The 23,043-nt window shown below is 34.0% G+C and overlaps 1 protein-coding gene across 1 annotated transcript in view; it reads right to left on the reverse strand.

Moving 5' to 3' along the window:
* Nucleotides 1–23,043, reverse strand: part of LRBA (LPS responsive beige-like anchor protein) — a 792,976-nt gene that overhangs the window by 525,429 nt on the left and 244,504 nt on the right. The window contains exons 32-34 of the mRNA XM_047092315.1: nucleotides 15,519–15,597; nucleotides 14,565–14,698; nucleotides 7,142–7,203 (exon numbers count right to left, since the gene is read on the reverse strand). Coding sequence (XP_046948271.1) covers nucleotides 7,142–7,203; nucleotides 14,565–14,698; nucleotides 15,519–15,597 — 275 coding nt within the window. The remainder of the gene's footprint in view (nucleotides 1–7,141; nucleotides 7,204–14,564; nucleotides 14,699–15,518; nucleotides 15,598–23,043) is intronic.

Raw genomic sequence — 23,043 nt, forward strand, 5'->3', positions numbered from 1 at the left:
CTGTGAAACTAGAAGCCAATCACAAGAAAAAATCTGGAAAGACCACAAATACATGGAGGTTAAACAATATGCTATTAAAAAATGAATGGGTCAACCAAGAAATCAAAGAAGAAATTTAAAAATACAAATGAAAACATCATAGTCTAAAACCTTTGAGATTCACCAAAAGAAGTACCAAGAGGGAAGTATACAGCAATACAGGCGTACCTCAAGAAGCAAGAAAAATCTAAAACAAACAATTTAACCTTATGCCTAAAGGAGCTAGAAAAAAAGAACAAACAATGCCTAAAGCCAGCAGAAGGAAGGAAATAATAAAGATTAGAGCAGAAATAAATGATAAAGAAACTAAAAAAAAAAAAACAGCACAGACCAATGAAACCAATAGCTGATTCTTTGAAAAACTCAATAAAATTCATAAACTTCTAGTTAGACATACCAAAAAAGAAAAGACAGAGGACCCAAATAAATATCACAAATGAGAAAGGAGAAATAACAACCAACCCCATAGAAATACAAACAATTGTAAGAGAATTTTATGAAAAACCGTATGCCAACAAATTGGACAACCTGGAAAAACTGCATAAATTCCTAGAAACATACAAATTACCAAAACTGAAACAGGCAAAAATAAACAATTGGGACTACATCAAAATAAAAAAGCTTCTACACCATGAAGGAAACAATCAAAACTAAAAGGCAACTGATAGAATGGGAGAAGATGTTTGCAAATGACATATCAGATAAAGGGTTAATATCCAAAATCTACAAAACACTTACAAAACTCAACATCCAAAAAATGAATAATCCAATTAAAAAATGGGCAGAAGGCATGAACAGACATGTCTCCAAAGAAGATATACAGAAGGCCAACAGACACATGAAAAGATGCTCAACATCACTCATCACCAGGGAAATGCAAATCAAAACTACAATGAGTTATCACCTCACACCTGTCAGAATGGTTAAAATGAGCAACACAAGAAACCAACAGGTGTTGGCAAGGATATGGAGAAAGGGGAACCCTCCTACACTACTGATGGCAATGCAAACTGGTGTTGCCACTCTGGAAAACAGTAGAGAGATTCCTTACATAGTTAAAAATAGAACTGCCCTATGATCCAGCAAATGCACTACTAGGTATTTACCCAAACAATATAAAATTACTAATTCAAAAGGATATATGCACCCTGATGTTTACAGTAGCATTATCTACAACAACCAAATTATGGAAGCAGCCCAAGCGTCCAAAGTCTGATGAATGGATAAAGACAATGTGGCATGCATATATACATATACATATATATTATTTAAATAATATTAAATAAATATATGTTACATATTTAAATAAAATATAATGGAATATTACTCAGTCATAAACAAGAATGAAATCTGGCCATTTGCAATGACACAAACGAAGCTATAGAATATTATGCTAAATGCTACGTGAAATAAGTCAGAGAAAGACAAATACCATATGATTTTACTTATATGTGAAATTTAAGAAACAAAACAAAGAAGCAAAGGGGAACAAGAGATAAGCAAACTAAGAAACACACTCTTAACTACACAGAACAAACTGATGGGTTACCAGAGGGGAGGTGGTGGGAGATGGGTTAAATAGGTGATGGGGATTAAAGAGTACACTTGTGATGACCAACAGGTGATATATGGAGATGTTGAATCACTATATTGTACACCTGAATCTAATATGACATTGTATGTTAACTGGAATTTAAATAAAAACAAGAAAGAAAGAAAGCAAGAAAGAAAAAGGAAGGAAGGAAGCAAACAAGCTAGCTCTGTAGAAGAGACAACAATTAAACAGAACCTGACAGTAAAAACAAAACATTCTAAAAGTATAGTTAATGGCCTCACCATACTGTTGTATGCAGAGCTCCATACTATAGGACTTCCTTATAGAAAATAAGCGTAACTGAAGAAGACTTATATTTTCAATAAGCAAATTATACTCAAAATTCATATTCTGTGGTTGGCAAAAAGATAATCCTGTTTTATTAATTCAATTATTTCTTTTAAAACACCCTATCACTTTCTTAATACGGGATAGTGAATTTACACGAAAAAAGTTTAAGTGTACCCGAAATACAGCACACTCTGAGTATCTAAGCACCACAATTAAAAGAAGTAAATCTCCATTTATATTAAATTCTACAATGAGTAAAACTCAACCACAGTAACAGAAGTCAAATCAGTGGCAACTTGAAGTAGTAACAGGGGTAGAGATTGATTGTAAAAAGGTACAGGGAACTTTCCAGATTGAAATGGGTGTTACAATGTTGTGTATACGTCAAAATTCATCAAACTGTACACTTAGGATACGTGCATATATACTGTACATAAATTATGCTTCAACAAAGTTGATCTTTAAAAAAGAGGTAAAAGTGATTAACCCAAAGGATAACAAAAAAACAAAGACCCACGAGCGCCTGGGTGGCTCAGTCAGTTAAGCGTCCGACTTCGGCTCAGGTCATGATCTCTCAGCTCATGAGTTCGAGCCCTGCATCAGCCTCTGGGCTGACAGCTCAGAGCCTGGAGCTGGCTTCAGATTTTGGGTCTCCCTCTCTCTGTCCGCTAGGCCCCCACTCACACTCTGTTTCTCTAAGATAAACAAACATTAAAAAAAAAAGAAGAAGAAAAGAAAAAACAAGACCTTATGTATAAATGAGCACAACTACAGAATTGGGTTAGGACAATATAGTTGAAAATAAAAATGACCACTTAATATACACTTAATAATAGACAAAAATTATGGGAGTATGTCATATGTCATAATGAAAAAGACCAAAAGACAAAAGCCCAAAATATGTTGACTTATGACCATTGCTACCAATGAATTATTAATTATACAATTATATAAATATGTGGTTGAATAGTAATTATCCTGGATGTTGGAGATACAAAACAAAATGCAGGGCTTGCCTTCAAGAAACTTAGTGTCTAATGGAAGAGAAATAAAAATCATAGGCAACTTAAAGGCAGGAGTAACAGCCAGTCACAGCTTTGGATGAATATCACAGTTAGAGCTGTGGGGCAGAGAGGAGTCAAAGAAAGCTTTCCATTTCCAGATAGACTGCTGTGTAGCTGGAAGCTGTATTATTTATTTAACCATAAATATTTATCACTAAGTAGCCATCATGTGCCAGGGACTGTGTGGAGTACCAGGTATACATAAAAACAAAGTAGTAAGAAATGAGGTCTAAGCAGTAAGTGAAGCCTAATAATGAAGGATACTTTTGTGCCACGGTTTAGAGCTGGTTTGCTTTTCTCCCCTGCCCCCCACCTTGTTTTGTTTAAATTATCTACTTTATTCAAAATACTCATCGCAACTACAAAAAGGAAAAGTTCACAAAATAAATAGAGCAAGAACATGAATGTCACATATTTAGAAGAGAAAACTAAAAAATAAGAAAAGCAGATTTATAAAAAACAAATTACAAGAGATTCTAAGTGATTGAAAAGAGAAAAACATTTTAACTATAAAGATTCAGAGGAAAGAAAAAAAAAACAGACTCTAGCAAAAACCCAAACACAAACTGACATAAAAGAGTCATAAAAATGGTAACACCTGGTTCTTATTATAATATTTAAATTAATAATTCAGAGGTATAGAAACACCTGAATCTAAAATGACCAAACCTTTTATCATAGCCTTCATGTGAAAAAAATATTTGCCAAAGTAGCAACAACCTATATATTCTGATGAAAAAATTCTTCAAGAAAAATCAGACTAACAGTATTTTAAATTAAGTTTTGCTACTAATTAATTACTCAGACAGGATGCTAGGTCAGACTACATGGTGCTTCTAGTTTTTCTATATACTCTATGCATTTCTGATAAATGGGAAAAGAATAGATGACCTGGCAGAAGGCTCAGACAATAATACGTGATTTACAGGACATGAATGCAGCTACCTTAAGATTTATCTGACAGCCCTCTCCGATAGTGGACTGTTGAGTATCCGATGGAATGATTTCTAGTCTAGAAAGTCTACTACTGAGTAGCCATACACATTATTTATTTATTAGATGTTTTGGGTTGAAACCATTTTTAAATGATGCACTTCACAATGCACAGTCATAAATTTAGCTTTAAACCCAAGAAGGGAGGTAGTGTTATTGGAATGTATGTCAGACTGAATTAGGATGAGCAAAGCAACGCTTTTATAAAGTGGCCTTGAATGCAATGTCAATTCTTTCAAAAATGATATTAATGTCAGATGAGCATGATACGCTTTACACAATGCTGGAGTAATATCACTTGAAATATTTAGCATTTTCTTTAAATTCATAGAGATTTCTACAAGGTTTATCCACATACACAACAAATACCAGGCACAAAAAAGTGACATGCTTGTGAAAAACTAAATCTTAAACTGAGAATTTGTTCAACTGTCTGTGCATCAGAGTGTATACACTTTCCTGAAGAAAGTATACATCTTATTTTAAAGAAATAAAAAAATATGTATCAAGCTTTGAAAAGTAGTTTTTGAACTATTTTATGAGATTCAATATATGAACAAACGTAATTTAATAAATACTAAGAATTTAACTTTACTCAAAAATGCAATGCTGAGTATTTCATGAAAGCTTTTCAATTCTAAATAATAGCATTTTTGCCTTGACAGTGTTAAGATGTAAATGGGACAAATATGAAATGGTGTCTAATCAACCTAATAATGAATAAGTGAATACTGAAAAATATAATCCTAGGTGATCTGTTTGGTCTTAATGACAGAAAAATACAATCCTAGTTGAAGCTTTAAGAAAATACATAGTGATCTGTTTGGTCTTAATGACAGCAAACTAAATGTGATCATTTCCTCATTTCTTAAATTTAGGCTCTAATCTTTCTTTCGTAATAAAATGTGGCTAATTTACACACCTTGTTAAAAAGAAAGCAAAAAGAAAATAAGTTTTGAATGGATTCAAGAAAAATAATCAGAACATGGCTGACTGTCATGAAATTAACACCAACTAATTTGTAAAGTTTTAAATCAAATTTGCAGATGTTAAGTTCATAAGCATATCCCATTATTTATGTGATTAAAAAGGAGTTTTTGACCTGATCTTTCGATCTTTGGCACTCAATCCTCTCCATCTCCCCTTAAAAAATTAATTAAAATTTTAGCAATATGCTAGCTTTTCACTTCCCACCCTATCTCAGACTAAAAAAAATTATCAATCAAACTCAAGCCATCCCCACCCAGTATCTGCAAAATGTCAACTTCAAATTCAATTTCATATCTCTTAAGCTTTCATGTAGAAAAAGACAGTTCACTTCTTAACAAAATAAATCACTTTTGTGACTGCCAATCTGACCTCTTTGAATTAGGAAAATTCAAAGTGAAAAATGTAATTATCACCCCGGAACAATCTGTATACATCTGGAGCTAATTCTGGCTTCATTTTTCACATCATTTTTCACACTGTGCTACATCTTATAGAGATGCCATGGAACTTTTGAAGAACGCATAAAAAATGGTAAGGACTTCGAATAACCAATAATGTATTTGATTTTATTCAAACAAAAATCTTGAGAATATCTGACTTTTGCAACTTACTCTACTAACTGATCTTCATACCCTATTTGATTGGATTAGTATTAAACAGGACTGTGACATACATGATAAATAGGTGCATTAAAACATGTCATTCTTCATCGTTTTAGCTTCTAACATTCAAATACGTAATATACTATCTGAAACAGCTTTGATGTATCAAGAATCTATTCAATACTTCTAAACTAGAAAGTGGAAATTTGTTATCAAAATCCATCTATGAAACAATCATATCACTATAAACAAATTCATACTCTGTGAAGAAACATCCCAAACTATAAGGTAATGCTTCTTAAAAGTAAAGGTAATTTTGCGTTGGTTTAAAATGGTATATGGTAATTTAGATCCAAGAAATAAGCAATTATTTCAAATCAGATTAATGAAAATTTTTCTACATTAAGCTTTTAAAGCAATGGAGTTTTGTAAAGGAAATGATTAAATTATACAAACATGATTCTTGCTAAATCTAAGAATAATAAGCTCACTAGAAACATAACTACTCCTCACAAGTTCATTATAAAAATCCATTAGGGTGTAATCTCTAGAAGTAATTGTTCTTATTGCATTTTATTGACAATGCATAGTATTGATTTTTCACACCTTCTATGATTCTTTAATTTGTATTCATGAAATGTCCATCAGCACAGTCTAAATAAATTTGGCAATATAGGCACTAAAATGAATAAATCGATGCAAAGAAACATTAATTTTGCATTATCCTTATTCGTCAGGCAAGTAAACCACAAGAGTTGTAAATGAAGGTCAAAGGTTTTGAAATGGGTCAGAACCCTTGACCTCTAGACCAATACCCTTCCTATTAAAAAAGGCTATTTTAAAGTTTTAAGTAGGGGAATTTACTACCAGCAAGGTATCATTTTTAAGAGACTACAAAGAAAACTCTCAATAAAAACATTCATCTGTTTAATTGCAAAACAGAAAAGAAAAACCATCCCAGGATACATGATTTTTACATAAGTTTTCTAAAAATCATTAAAGCTTACCATATGAGGTATAAAATTTCTGAACGCTGAAAGCAATTTTGCTTTAGGAATTTATTTACTACATCTTATTATGATGGCTGCCATATTTTTGTTGACGTTTTCCCAAATCTACTCCGTATGTCAAAAATAATTAGCAATGACAAGAATTCAAAATTATTTATCACTCATTTTATAACCTCTACACAAAAGGGAAGTAAACCCATTATTCCTAGGGGAGTCAGAGTGGCACTCCACAAGGTATAGAAATAAATCTGTTTCTATAACCTTAATATATGCAGCAAAGAAATTTAGCCATCTCAAGATCATTTGCTATACACATTTTTTAATGTGACTCTAAAAACCTATTTCTCATTCATCTGTTTTCTCTCAGCACTCACTACAAAATCATCTGTTAGTATCAAACACAAGAAGTAATCTTTTTGCAATACAAATAAAATTTTAAAACTGTAAACTTAAAACTCTATTACAGCAAAAATTTCTACTGAAACATTTGTAACTTCCTTATAAAATAAATTCATGCAAGAATTTACTTTTAATCCAACATTTATTCTTATCACTCACCTGAGAACACAGTAGCATAACCAATTCCACAACTGAACTACTAGACTTCATGCAAACCAGACCTATTTTAAAGAGAATTTAAAAGAAAAATTACAAAGCATAAAACAAATATGAGGGATCTGTTATACAACTTTATCCAAACTGGTTTTTAAAATAAAATTAAACATCTTGCTAAGAACCAAACCCACACACATTTGATCCTAGGAGTAAACAAGGTACTCTGTAATTACTTGAAACTTGGTATCAAAACTACCACAATTTTTTTGTAAACTACTTCATTTCAGTGTTCAAACTACTAACACACTTATTAGAATTCCACATATAATGACATTTCACAATACTCATAGAAATGTGCACAACATATGCCATATTGATCAATATCATCTACATTTTGTTTTGGAGAGAGTTGATTGTTATACATGCAGAGAAGGGAAATGGCTCCCTGACCTTTGCTTTCTCCACCACACTCTCTCCCTTCAACCCTCTAGCTATCAATCAAGTTTCCATTTTGTTTCATGGCAGCAGACATCCCAAACACTCTTATTAGTACCTTGACCTGTGACCTCACACTAAACCTTAACAGAAGTGCAAGCATTCTCTGTTATATATTCTTGATTTCTTGTAAAGAAATTCATTTACATTTTCTCTTTTCTGTTTCCTTTAGGTTCACCAAAAGTATCCCAGGAAGAAACTTTTAAACAATTAATACATATCTAAAGACTGCCTTAGTTTGATTACTAATAAAATCTAAAAAAGTACATTCCAAGAACATTTTATAACCAGTATGTTAAAAAAAAAAGCAATGCCCATAATTAAACGCATTAAATTAGTACATTACTAATAATCAGAAAAATATAATTTTTCATTCTGTATATTTTTGAGCAAACACAAGTTTGGAATCCAGGGTTTAACAACTAAAGTAATTCCTGGTGGCCTCTTACACACCATACAGAATTATCTTCTTTCTTTCTTCCCATTAAAGCTCCTGCAGGCAGCCCATTCCATCCTATTCCCTTTCTTTAATCTTCTATCTCTGTAGTTCTTCCCCCTTACCTCTTTTAGTCATGTTGGCTCATACCTGCTAATGGCACACATTGCCATTCTGTAGCCTTACAAATAGCATTCTCATTAAATAGGTTATTTCCCCCCTTCGCTTTTTAGAAAAGAACCATTTTTCTCAATGGTTTGAAAAAATATTTAACATAGAAATAATGATGGTAATAGTGTTAAGCACCAGCATAAAAATTAGCCACAGAACATCTACATGTTGCATTAAGAAAGCAGGTCATTAACCAGACTAAATTATGGTTTCTGTAGAGCTTGAAATGAGCATACCTCTGCAGGCTAATTCCAAGGCCAAAAGGAAGCATACCAATAGTCCATCTGTCATTGCTGGTGTAGCCTTCTGCTGGTCTAGAACCTTGCCACTTTCCATAAAATGTACCAACTATAGGAAGTTCCATATATTTCAACCTTAAAAGCTACTACTTCCAAAAAGGAAATTCAGATCTTTCTACAATTAGGTCATTATTCCTAACTGCTATATCCAAAGGAAACCAGAATTCCTACCAACTTCCATTTCATGGCAAAACATTTGGGCTCTCATCTGGCTCAGGCTTTGGTATCCACTCAGAAAAAGAACAATAATGACACAAAAGGCCTTGGGCCATGAAAAGTTAGAATTCATTGATTAATGAGTTGAGTACACAATAATAGTAAAATAAATAACATTTCACAGTTTGATTAGAACAATTCATGTTTTTTGGACTGGGGATTTGTAGATTTGTAAAGGATGGGGAGGAAGACCAGGATGGATGGTATATTAAATTTTAAATGAAAATGGGCTTTAGAGGACAAAAGAGACCTTATATTAGTCCTTTAATTATAAGTTCCCTGCTTAAGGGCAACTAATACTGTAAACAAAATATATAACCTTGAGAGTAAATAAACAAGAAACATCCCCAATAAAGGACTTGGCATCAGGTTACACAACTTAACTGGTTTGTTTTTTTGTTTGTTTTTTTTTTTTTTTTTTTGCCTTTGGATGACACTGGTTGCATGTATGAAAAAGGAATAAATGAATTATAAGCCAGTAAATCTGTCTTCAAATTTACATTCAGACTCTAATAATTATCCAAAGGAGGCCCTAAAACAACACTTAGAGTGAATTTGTAAGTTCCTGCAGAAGTATCAATTTTCATTTTGTATAAAAACGCATCCTATTATCGCCCCAGTTAGCAGAAAGCAAACAAGTTATTACAGGCTCAGAGATCTGAATAGGCATATTACCTAACCTCCCTAAAAGCCTCTCAGAATAATGGTAGGGTTAATTTTGCTTGGTTTTATTTTTGGTTCATTTTTCTAAGATACGCAATTTCAGTCTCTTCAAAAAAGACAAACTCAAGATACCAAAGCCAGAAGTTTTACACTCCTCTGGAGTTTCATTACCAAAGATGACTATAATTTCTTCACCAAAGACTATTTATCTTACCTCTATTACTAGTGCTTTTCTTTACCACTAAAACTCAAAAATATTAAATGACTTACCAGATATTAAGCAAACAACATAACATTTAAACCCACTGATCTGTCTAAACTTTCAAGCAGGCAGACCATGACAAACAGTCGTGACCATCTGCCTTATGGAATGTAAGAAGCCTTATTAAAAATATACAAATTTTGGGCCACCTAGGTGGCTCAGTTAGACAAGTAACCAACTTGGGCTTAGATCATGATTTCACAGTTTGTGAGTTGGAGCCCCGTGTTGGGCTCTGTACTGACAAGGTAGAGCCTGCTTGGGATTCTTTCTCTCCCTCTCTCTGTTCCACCCCTGCTCACACTATAATACACACACACACACATATACATTATATTATATGTATTTTTAAGTCATCTTAAACAATTTACAGGAGGGATAATTATAAACAGCATTAGAAATTTTGATAAGAATTTATGCATAATAAACTCAAATTCTTATTCTATATTTTCCTGCTTTTAAAGGAATTTGTATATATCCTGCATGAGCAATGCCCTTTGGATACAACTAAGTACTCCTCATCAATCTGTAAACAATATATCCATCTTGTAAACACTAATTCCAAATTTCAAATAAACTTCTAATAGGTTCTAGCTTATCATTAATTCTGGTCCTTTCTCTTGAACTTACATCATCAGATAGTTTGGAAAAGATGAATCATTCAAAATTTTGTTGAAAAGAAGACAGCCACCTTCTTTGATCCAGCATTGTAAAACATTTTCTTCTTGAGACTTTCAAACACCATTTAGAATGATCAATCCACTGAATTTTTTCATTTCTACATGAGCTTTTCCTTCCAATCATTTTCATATAACACATTTGCCTTTTTTACTCACTTAGAAACTATACCAAGTAAACTGTGGTGTATAACTACCACGAACAATGGAAGAACACGGTCACATGCCTTTTTAGCAAAATAAGATGTTCCAGGTTCTTGTCAGAAAACATTGCATAAATTTTGAAGACTGAAATCCTTTCTATTGAATGACATGCTGAGAAAACCAATTTCCTTTTTACACAGAAATATACTATGCACTAATGAATTCTTGAGTTTGATAAAATTTATAAGTGCTGTTCTCTGTCTCTTTAAATTCATCCTCAGATGGTCTAATTGTAAAATGTCTTTTTCTGTCAATTTTATCACCATACCATTAGAGCAGAAAATAAACAACTCTGAATTCTTAAATTCAATGAAAGTTGAAAATCAGACCACAAAGATAATGTCCACAGAATTCTTTTACACCAATATTTCTCAATTTTTTTTTGTTACTGCTCTCCACTTGGGAAGCCATTTCAGACCATTTTTTTCTTAACTATACCCCTATGAAATTTTAATACTAAAGATGTACTATATAGATGTATGTGGCCCTTTGGAGGGTCACAAATCATTATAATACCTAAAATGTTTTTGTCCCACGCCCCCCCATACCAGTTTTTGCTCTGATAAAACAAATTTCTATCTTCTAAAATATGATCATGTACTTTGAGAAATGCAGTAAAAACTGGGGGTGATCTGATAGTGATGATTTGTTTTCCTATCGTGGCATAAATTCTAGGGGCAATTCCAGTACTCTTGTATTCTTATTATTTTAGTCCTTACTATCGTTAGCAATAACTGATGAGTAACAGTGAAATAGCAAAATGTTTTAAGGTATAGGAAAACTAAGACCACAAACACCCTATAACAAATCTTAGATTTATAAAACTTGTCCAATGAACTTACATATGGTAACTCTAAGATGGAATATATTTTTCAAAGTTTATTTATTTTTGGGACAGAGAGAGACAGAGCATGAACGGGGGAGGGGCAGAGAGAGAGGGAGACACAGAATCGGAAACAGGCTCCAGGCTCTGAGCCATCAGCCCAGAGCCCGACGCGGGGCTCGAACTCACGGACCGCGAGATCGTGACCTGGCTGAAGTCGGACGCTTAACCGACTGTGCCACCCAGGCGCCCCTGGAATATATTTTTTAAGTAATTTTCTCTTTGTATTTGGAGGAACTCTTTAAACAATAAAATATTAATCCTTATAAAGGACTGAAAAAGAAGGTTAATATCACTACAATTGAGACAATCAGAAAATATGTGGTTCTAATAAGCATGATGTAATATTAAGTATTACCTCTAATTAAACTTTTAAATCTAATTTCAAGCCATCAGAAAATGCATGGGACAGAGAAACAATTAAATGACATCACCAAGAAACAATAGCATTAAAATAGTGGAAGAATAGGGTGAAACTATTTGATATTAATAAAGACTTAAGAACATAACCAAATGCAATAAATTGATTTTGATTGTATCTTAGTTAGAAGAAAACCAATTATAAAAAGACATCTAAATGAAAATGAATATGAACTGAGTATGATACAGCACAAAACTATTATGAATTATTAGGTGTAAGAGGAGCAATTATGATTATAAAGGAAAATATCCTTTTTTACATGGACTATTAATTATTTCAGGGTAAAATGACAAAATGTCTGGAATTGTCTTAAGTACTAAAGCAAAAAAAAAAAAAAACAGAGGTAGATATAACAAACAGCAAAACAAAAATGGTTTGGTAGTTGGCAATAAGTTCATGGTTATTATAAATATGCAACATATTTAAAACTGCTTAAATTAAAAAATTATTTAAAAAATGTAAAAGTAGGGGCACCTGGGTGGCTCAGTCAGTTAAGTGTCCCTCTCTTGATCTTGGCTCAGGTCATGATCTCGCCATTCGTAAGATCGAGCTCCCCACATCAAGATCTGCACTAACACTGCAGGCCCTGATTAGGATTCTCTCTTTCCCTCTGTCTCTCTCTGCCCCTCCACTGCTCGCTCTCTTTCTCTCTCAAAATAAACTTTAAAAACTTTTAAATACACACACACACACACACACAAATATACAGTGTCTGGTCATACATCTAGTGACTGGCAAACACAGGATTAAAACCAAGGTTTCCTGTCTTTGAGTCCAGTGTTTTTTGTATAGTACCATGCTGCAAATACCTCTACTCAAAACTTCTTTATTTCACAATGCATAAAACCACCAACCAAAACATTCCTCACAACTTAAAATACAGACATAAGTTACATAAAACTCTTAGATTTGTTTGCTATTTTAATGAACACAGTCCAATGAGTAGGCACTGCTCAGGTTTTTAGATAACAAGGAAGATGATGCACTATTGCTTACTGGTTTATCAGAATTTACCAGTAAGAAGTTGATAAATTAAATTTTATTCAGGGATCCAGAATTGGCAAATTTAGTACTTCTGAGTATCTAAGGTGATCCTATTTTGTTTGATCTATTATAAAACTCAAAGACCAACTAAAAAGCAACAATGTCTTCCTACACCAAAAGGCTGTAATTAATAATTCATTTTATATTAATGAAATACAGTTCCTAAGTTGTCACACCACTTTAAAAAAATAAACAACATGTGAAGTATAAATTACGGAGACGTCCTTTAATTTTCCAACTCATTATCTTTCAAATCTTACTACTTCATTAGATCAAATAGTCCATGCATGGCTAAATAAATTATATCCTTTGGCAGATAATGTAAATTTCTACCCCACATTAATCAAATATTTCTAAAACCTGAACTTTTTCAAATAAATTCAATGCTACCTTTTCCCTCTATGGAAATGACATCACTCACCACCAACCCCCTATACATCTATAGCAGAGATGATAATAAAATTCATGTCAGCTGAAGCTTATTACTTACAAAGTGCTGGTATCTCCTAGGTAATGCTGAGATACAGATAACTTACTAAGCTATTAACCTACCTATGCCTTGAATTTCCATATCCTTATTTCTATGAAAAGAGTGATTTTTACAAGTTTTAAGAAATTCCTCAAGAGATCATCTACTGACCATAGCTCAACAAAAAAATATGATAACTAAAGCTGTAAATCAATATTTAAAGAGACTGGGCTATAGATATTCTATTTTTCCATGATTTTTCAGCTTTAGGAAAACAAAAGTATTTTATCTTAAACCATCAACCATGGACACAGACAAGCCAGAGTTTGGCAAACTTCTAGTCCAACACTTTGAATACAAAAATCAATTCTGTATTATCACTGATGAAAGTCCTCTAGCTTATCCTTAAAAATTTTTCATTATAAGGATGAAGACTGGTATTTTGAAGTCAGTCTATTAAGCTCTCAAAAAGAATTGTTTGAAAAGCCATTCTCTACTGAACTGATACCATTTGGTTGAGTTACCCATTCTATTAGAAAACACTGAGTACATAACAAGTGCCCCTTATCAGGAAAAAAAAAAAAAAGTCCCAAAACTTTTCATCCAGTCCATAAACAGCATGGTTTCCAATTCACTCAGCAACCAACTCTACATGCTATCTAGTTTAACACAATCTCAAAGTATGCTACTTTGAAGTAGAAATGATCCAGTAATCTATGTATGATATAAGCAGGATAGAGTACAAGACTACTGCTATTTCCACTTCTTTATAAAACAGAATTCTACTAATAAAGATAAATAACACATTCCTCATTTACCTAATATGTGGCAATACACTATTGTTTATCTGGATCTTAAGTTCAAGTAAAAGCCTATATAAATACTAACTACTATAACACTAATCTTTCCATCAATGCATTAAGAAAAATCTAAGTCTTAGTTCTTTGGTTCAGTACATACTTTTCTATTTCATCCAATTCACCGATTAAAAAATCTTGAACATATAAGAATATTAGACGAGACATATTCTTCACAAGATATAGCCTCTGTAACAATCCTTGTCAAAGGATGAAAATACTTGAGCAATGAAACTCCATGCATCTCATATTTTCCATTTAAGTTAAGCTTGAAATTTTAAATATAAATTTAAATATATATTTGTAAAGTGACATACAGAAAAATCACTTACTTGTTCCTTCTATTAGCAATTCTTGCCCGTGACTACCCAAAAGTGTCCGAGAAAGAAAAGGTGCAAAATCCACAAAAATCTCTCGCAGAAGAGGAGCTGCCTTTTCCAAAGCATGTTCAAGTCTCTCTGTAATACTAATGAAAAGATGTTAAGTTACCTGAACTTTTCATTAGAATTTACAACTTTCAGTTTTTAAAATGAGCTTCCACAGAAATGTAAAATTCACGAGAAATTAAAAATTACATAAGGACTCATTATTGCTATACATATCATTCCTTCTGCCTGGATTGCCCTTTGTTAGTCAGTTCTACATCATCATCCCCAGCCCTGACAAACAATCTGGTAAAAAACCACTCCAAGGATAAGCTTTTATAGGAAATCTTAATGGGTCAGTTGAGAGCACTTGATTTTAATTTTAGCACCATTTTAACCTAAAAAAAACTCTAAGTCCTTACCAAATTTGTCTGTTCACCAATAAACCATCAGCACTTGGAGCTCAAGAACTATGTCTTCATTTCTAAGTTCTCAGCTGCAGCATATAATACAGACTCAATATACATTTATAAACCTAATCACTTTATATTCTTTTCCATTGACATCTACGTCTATACCAGTTTTTCTTTCTTTTTTTTTTTTTTAAGTTTATTTATCTTGAAAGAGAGAGAGAGTGCAAGCAGGAGAAGGGCAGAGACAGAGGGAGAGACAGAATCCCAAGCAGGCCCTGTGTAATTAAGAATTTGTTATTCATGCAGCACTTACTTTAATAGCCACTTCTCATAAACTTTTTATATCTCATAATCTTTAAAAAGGAACTTCTAAAATGTTCTAAATGTCACTTATATTTAAAAAAAGAAGTAGAAAAAATAAAGTTTTTTTTTAAACAAAGAGCTGTAGCTAGAGAGTTTAAAGAGTCATCAAAAGAACAAATCACAAATATCCAATTAGCTTAAATACCTCATATTTGAAACTTGGTCTTCTGGAACTGAACCAACTGTTGGAACCGAGGGCAATTTTGCATTAGATGATCTACCACCTGTAAAAGAAAACAACCATTACAGGAATTTTCTGTTTTTAGATACAAAGGTTTAAACAAAAAACCTATCTTTATAACAAATCAACAAAAAACAGAATGCATTTTTAAATGTCCATTATAATTTAGATAACATTAAAATCTACCAATTAATAAGATCTTCCTTGAATCATTTGTAAATCTTAGTTACAAGTTTGATCATTACACAAAGTAACCCTATGATCCACCAGCTGCAGAGGTAATAGAAAACTAAATTCTGACTCATTCAACCAGAGTTATGATTTCTTGCTTTTTTTTTTGTAGTTTAAGTTTATTTATTTATTTTGAGAGAGAGACAGAGAGAGCATAAGCAGGGGAAGGGTAGAGAGAAGGAGAGACAGAATTCCAATACAGGGATAGAACTCACAAGCCATGAGACTGATCTGAGGAGAGATCAAGGGTCGGATGTTTGATGGACTGTGACACCCAGGCGGCCCCCTGCAGTTATGATTTCTTCTATTCAACAAGTGGCAATAGAGATTTACAAGTAGAAACTCAAAATTTACCCTTAAATATGTATATCTCCATTACCATGAAAACTGACCTTGAACACCAAATAACTTATGCTATACCCTGACTGCTCCTAAATCTAGTCCAACATAATCCAGTGAATATCTGAGAAACACTTCTTAAATGATTCAAACAGAATTTATACTCTTTCATTTGTGTCCACACTGTAATAAAAACATAATCTGTTAGTGTATTTGTAACACAGCATGTCAAATGATTTTTTAAATATCCTTCTTCCTACAATACTAATCTTTTTAAAAGCAGAGACTTCCTTTTCTTTATCCATGTCTCTAGAAGCCTAGAGAACCTGACAATAATAGAAGGTCCTCAATTTATGTTAATTGCAGAAATTATTCCTTTAATCATTTCCATTTCCCATATTTTACAGGTCCATCTTCCCACCTGGTATATGCTTCTCTATTTCTTACTTTTTATGTCCCTCTTTTTATTTAAACTACCGTATAAAATTAATTTCTACCATGTGATCTTATTTTACTCTCCAATGAATATTCTCAGATACCCTTAAATACTCTTGTATATTTTTCTGAATGGCCAATTCATCCTCTTACAGTATAAAATGTTCAAACTATGTTATCCTATACAAGAATAATCATCTTTGTTTTCAACAAATACCTGTGCTTATCACATTTACTTGGCAAGACAAAAATAATCACCATCAAAGTAATTCTGGAAGACTTAAAGAATGGATAGGAACACAAAAACATACATTATGACAAGTCTTTTTTTTTTTAATTTTTTAATGTTTATTTATTTTTGAGACAGAGAGAGACAGAGAGAGTGCGAGCGGGGAAGGGGCAGAGAGAGAGGGAGACACAGAATCTGAAAGAGGCTCCAGGCTCTGAGCTGTCAGCACAGAACCCGATGCAGGGCTTGAACTCACAAACCGCGAGATCATGACCTGAGCCGAAGTCAGAAACTTAACCAACTGAGCTACCCAGGTGCCTCACATTATGAAAAGTCTTGAAAAAGTGAATCTAGAAGACTAATCTGGAGGATAATTTACTGAGGCTTAAAGAGTTCTAAAAGCTCAAGAGGGGCGCCTGGGTGGCGCAGTCGGTTAAGCGTCCGACTTCAACCAGGTCACGATCTCGCGGTCCGTGAGTTCGAGCCCCGCATCAGGCTCTGGGCTGATGGCTCGGAGCCTGGAGCCTGTTTCCGATTCTGTGTCTCCCTCTCTCTCTGCCCCTCCCCCGTTCATGCTCCGTCTCTCTCTGTCCCAAAAATAAATAAACGTTGAAAAAAAAAAAATTAAAAAAAAAAAAAAAAAAAAAAAAGCTCAAGAAAGTAGGGGGAAAATAAAGTTCCTGTTTAAGAATCAGGATATATGGGATAGAACGTTCAATTTAAGCTAGGAGTAGGACCTAAAGAAACAAAAGCCATTTGCTTTTTCTAAGGCCAATATTAGGAAAAAAAGAATACACACATACAGTGTCAAATAATTTCTCTATAACATAGGGACCACAAGAGTCACTGAAATCCAACTGGAAAGATAATCCTAACAACCTGGAGTCCATAGGTACGAGGGACATGCACATCTTACTTGCATTTGTAATTCAGTAAGTAAACTTTCCATTTCCGAAAGCAGTATCTTAAATGGATGTCAAGTTAGTACTTGTGTAAATACAGACTGAAATCCTATCACAATTCTGTAGAGGAACAGTCCAAAAGAAGACAGGAAACATATGGAAGCAAATGAGAAAAAGAATACACAAAGCAGAGGGGCACCTGGGTGACTCGGTTGAGCTTCTGACTCTTGATTTCAGCTCAGGTCATGATCTCACAGATCAGGAGTTTGAGCCCTGTGTCAGGCTCTGCACTGAACATGGGGCCTACTTGGGATTCTCTCTCTCTCTCTCTCTCTCTCTCTCTCTCTCTCTCTCTCTGCCCCTCCCCCTCTCTCTGCTCCCCCCCTCAAAATAAATAAATAAACTTTTAAAAAAAAGAATATGCAAAGATGATACAGAAGAGGGGCTTAAAAGATCTTGGAACCTATGCATTATCACAGATCTGATGCTTTTGATTTGTTCTCAAAACCTTAGATATAGGTATGCTGGAAGAACATAAGGAACAAATTGATCATGATGAATCAACACAAAACAATACTACCATGTAATTTTTTCACAACAGACAAAAATGAACTCTGTCCAAATAACAAAGATGGCCAAACATCCCAAATCCTAATATGAATGACTGACTTCTTTATAAATTATAGCTTTGGGCTTCCACGCTTCTAGATGATATTTATTAGGATACCTTATCACAGAATTAATTACCAATGCTTCCTCACAATATTCAAATCAGAAGGAAGCCCACTTCCTAACCTCTCCCTAAAATCACCTAATACAATCTAAAACCCTATAATAAACCTTTTCTAATACTCTATTAGTGAGATGTCCCAAACTTCCTCATCATGTGTGTGCATTCTCCCTCACTTAACTAACGTATTCAACGAAGGGTTTATTCCTGGTGGTCTCTGGTTAGCACATTGATACAAATTTTAAATGAAGTCAGGCAGAGAAAGATAAAAATCATCGGATTTTTTTTAGAAGAGCCAGAAATAAATCTGTAAGTAAGAATTCTTTTCAGTTACAACCTATTTATCAAAATAAAATGCACATTTTTCCACATGATAGCACTTCTCAAATCAACACATTTTACAATCAAAGGCATCTTAAACAACAGTAGCCAAAGTTGAGACCTAATTGTAAGAGAAAACTGGATACAATCAAGAAAGCAACAGATTCAAATCTGAGATATGGTAAAAGACTAAGGAAGAACTGTTTAACTGAAATCTTCATTTTGCCAGTCTACAACCTCAAGATCACAAAAACTAGAGGCCTAGAGGAAAAACAATTGTACCGTCTCAACATACTGTGTAAATATGATTTACTTGTGGTGAAGGTGACTGTCTAAAGACTAAGGGCCCTGCTGTTACTTGGTTCCAAAGGTGTAAGCCACAGGAGACCATCTCCATGACTTCCCTCACTACTAAAGGACACCAAATGTGGCAGTAAATGTAATTGGACTTAAAAGTTTAGAGCTTCTATCTGAGAATCTATAATCTTGCGTTACAAGTGGAATCACTTATTTTCCCAGGATGACTACAATGTAAAAATGCTGTGCTTTAAAGAGCAAAAGGACCCTCTTTTCCAGACCTTCTTGAACTAATCAGACTTGAAGCAGTTAGCTTGAAGAGATCAAGGAAAGTATTTGTACCTGAATGGGTGCTACACTGACCCGGAGCAAGGTATAGGAGCCCAAATAATGTAAGGAGGGCATTTAGGTAGAAAAGAAAACTAAAAAAAACTTTGAGGTAATAGTTTGAAATTAAGGGCATTTGTGTGAATCCATGGTTTCACTACAGACATATATAAAACTATATATTAAATATATTCCTTCATTCAAATACATACTCCTATATATATAGTCCCTAGTTCTTTCAACTGAGAGGACCTGAGAGCAATATTTGAACATCCCTTGTCCAGATCTTGCTCCTAAATACTATTCTTCACTAAGAGAGAGAAATGGCTGATTCAAGATCTCTGGAAGAAAAGTACACAAAGATCTTGAAACACCTGGCTTTGTTTTTTTAGAAAGCAAAGATATGCCCACAGAATAATAGGCTGTCATTCACAAACACACAGAAGCCAACTTGAAGAGACTACCATAAATCAAATTGGAGACAATTTGAGCATAAAAATAAATAATAACTGATTCAACGCATCCAGTAAAATAGGAAGCCAAAAGGCCATACTGTTATGATAAAGTAACAATCTGAGGAACAGGATATTTAAATAATTTCAAAGCACCTTCCCACACAACACTTATTAATTACAAAAGGGAAAGACTAACAACAATATAGAAAGTTGGCAGTTACATGTTAATCAAATAATGCAAGGGGTCATCATTGGTACTGTGACAAATCAAAATTGTAAACCATATGATGAGCACCAAGTGATGTATGTAACTGTTGAGTCACTATAATGTACACCTGAAACTATTAACTCTAGTGGAATTAAAGACAGACAAAATTGTGTGCCATGTGATTAGATTCTTTTCTTCTCCACCTGTTCCATAATATTCCTACCAAAGAAATATATCATAATCTGCTTCTAATAATGAGTATATATCAGACCAATCAAAATTCAAGGACATTCATTTGAATCATTCCCAGCTCTTAACCATAATAAATAGTGTTTCGTATTTGTTTACATAAATCTATATGCACTCCTTGATTTTTTGGAGGTAACTTCCTAGAAGTCAATAAACATACACTTTATTTATTTACTTACTTACTTATTTATTTATTTGAGAATGCAAGGATGCCAGGGAGAAGGGCAGAGGGAGGGAGGGAGGGAGAGAGAAAGAGAGAGAGAGAGAGAGAGAGAGAGAGAGAGAGAGAGAGAATGAATCACAAACAGGCTCCACGCTCAGCACAGAGCCCGATGCAGGGCTCAATCCCATGACCTGAGATTGTGACCTGAGCCAAAATTAAGAGTTGAATGCACAATGAACTGGGCCACCCTGGAGCCCCAAACATACACTTTAAATATTGATACATACTGCAAATTGTTCTAAATAAAGAATAAGCCATTAACACTTCTTTGACTACTAGCAAAATTCTATGTATTTTCCTAATTTACTGGAAACCAAACAGGGAACTACTACTACTCTGATCTTTTGAGCAGTTTTGTTAGAATCTTTCTTCTTCATAATTTGTAATTATTATATATAATTAGTTGAGATTGTATTATTCATTACAAATACTTCTTAAGTTTTCAGTGGCTGTTGTCATGCAGAATTCTAGACTGTTCCCTTTAAACCATTTTACCAGTATGATACAGAAAATAGAAATACCACCGAATTTTTAACATGATTGTTAGGATGTTTAAATTAAAAAATGTAAAGCACCTAAGATACAGCAGATTGGCCAATGTTACTTTCCCACATTTCTGCAAGGCACTACAGAAGAAAAGTCGAGTGCTCTTCTGAGTGACTCTACTATCTATTCATGATTCCTGCTATTCATTTTGAGTCAAGCTTTCTATTTACACATTACTTACCTATTACATTCTGGTAATAAATATAAAAGTTCTTCCACTCTCCTCAGCCTGAAATCCATTTCCCTTCCTGCTTTCAAAAAGAAATGCTAGGTCATTCAAGACCATAGCCTTTCTCTTCCTCATCTAAAGGAACCCACTAACCTCTCAAGTTCTCAGCCATCAATCTCTCTTATAACTCCCAAACCAATTTCTTTAGATACCATGTTCTACACTAGCAGAAAACACTTCCTCGCCAGCCACCTACAACCTAACCATTCTCAAAGTGAACTCTAGCTCTATCAGTATTAGGCCAGTTTCCCTGATAATAACTACCCTTCAGGGGTTATTATATGATTGAAATGTTTAGAGGAAGCAGTAATGGCTCTGCCACTTACCAGCAGTGGGACGTTGGGCAAAGTTACTTAAGCTGTCTGCTTTATTTTCCTGATCTATAAAATGAGCAGTGATACCTATATTTAACAGAATTATTTTGCACCTGGACATAATAAATACACAATGGTACTTTCCTACCTGCTACTCTATGACTATCTGTAAAGTATTTAAAGTTATCATGTTTCCTTTAGTCTATACTTCAGACTGAAAACACACCCAAATTATTCAATGATTATTCATGTGACATTAAATATAGGTAACTTAAATGAGATGAAGCTTATAAAGTGCCTTTTAAAAATTTCACTCTAAAAGTCTAGAAGCTATAAAGCAAAGAATCAATCCTGGATTTAACTGTTATAAAAAGTAGATTTCCAACAATTTCATTTATCACATCAATATAAAACAAAACACAGTCATAGACATTTAGTAAATAAGGCCACTGTATCTTAATGAAAATGCTTTCATTAAAAACCCAACCTAGGCAGCTTAGTCAGTTAAGCATCCAACTCTTGGCTTTCGGCTCGGGTCATAATCTCATGGTTTGTGGGTTCAAGCCCTGTGTCAGGCTCTGCGTAGGCAGTGCGGAACCTGCTTGAGATTCTCTCTCTCCCTCTCTCTCTGCCCCTCTCCCACTTGCTCACTCTTTCTCTCTCTCTCAAAATACATAAATAAACTTAAAAAAAAAAAACCTGTATTGCCACACAACACTCCCACAATTTCCTCAGGCTCACTTCATTTATATCTGGGCATTTTGATTCAACATACATTCTAAGTAAAGCAAATACCTAATTATGAGTATAAATAAACAGTCAGCCTATAACCGGCAAGTATCTGGGACAGCTTGACCTTCTTTAAAATATGCTTGGTCTTCAGGCAGATCTAGTTCAATAATCAGCAGTTCTGATTACCAACACTCAGCCAGAGATTCAAAAATCTGGACTGTCTGGGGCAACTGGGTGGCTCAGTGGGTTAAGCATCCAACTCTTGATTACGACTCAGGTCATGATCGCATGGTTCCTGAGATCAAGCCCCGTGTTAGGCTCCATGCTGAGCCTGGGATTCTCCCTCTCATTCTCTCTCCCCACCTCTCCCACTGGGCTTTCTCTCTTTCTCCCAAAAATAAATACATAAACAAACAAAATTAAAAAAAAAATAAATAAATCTGGACTGTTAGATCCCACCCCCCCCTTCCCCACAGACTTGATTCCTTTGGGGGAGAACACTGGCAATCTTAGACAATTAACCTTTGGATAACTACTGAGCCTCCCTCTTAGAGTAAGACTATTCCTAAAGATGAAGTTGTGAATCTCTCCTTTCCATAACACATTCCCTCCCCATTCCCTTGAAAATCAGAGTTGACTTTTCTTTTCACTGGGATTTTTACTTATTGGTGTCTTCTCTCCTCCTCACCATCCTGCTCAATTGAGAGCTAATTGTACATAAA

Source organism: Lynx rufus, unplaced genomic scaffold, assembly GCF_022079265.1.
Source record: "Lynx rufus isolate CCGP_SWC_20201006 ecotype Redwood Valley unplaced genomic scaffold, mLynRuf1.p SCAF_3, whole genome shotgun sequence".
In the NCBI taxonomy this organism is placed as follows: domain Eukaryota; kingdom Metazoa; phylum Chordata; class Mammalia; order Carnivora; family Felidae; genus Lynx; species Lynx rufus.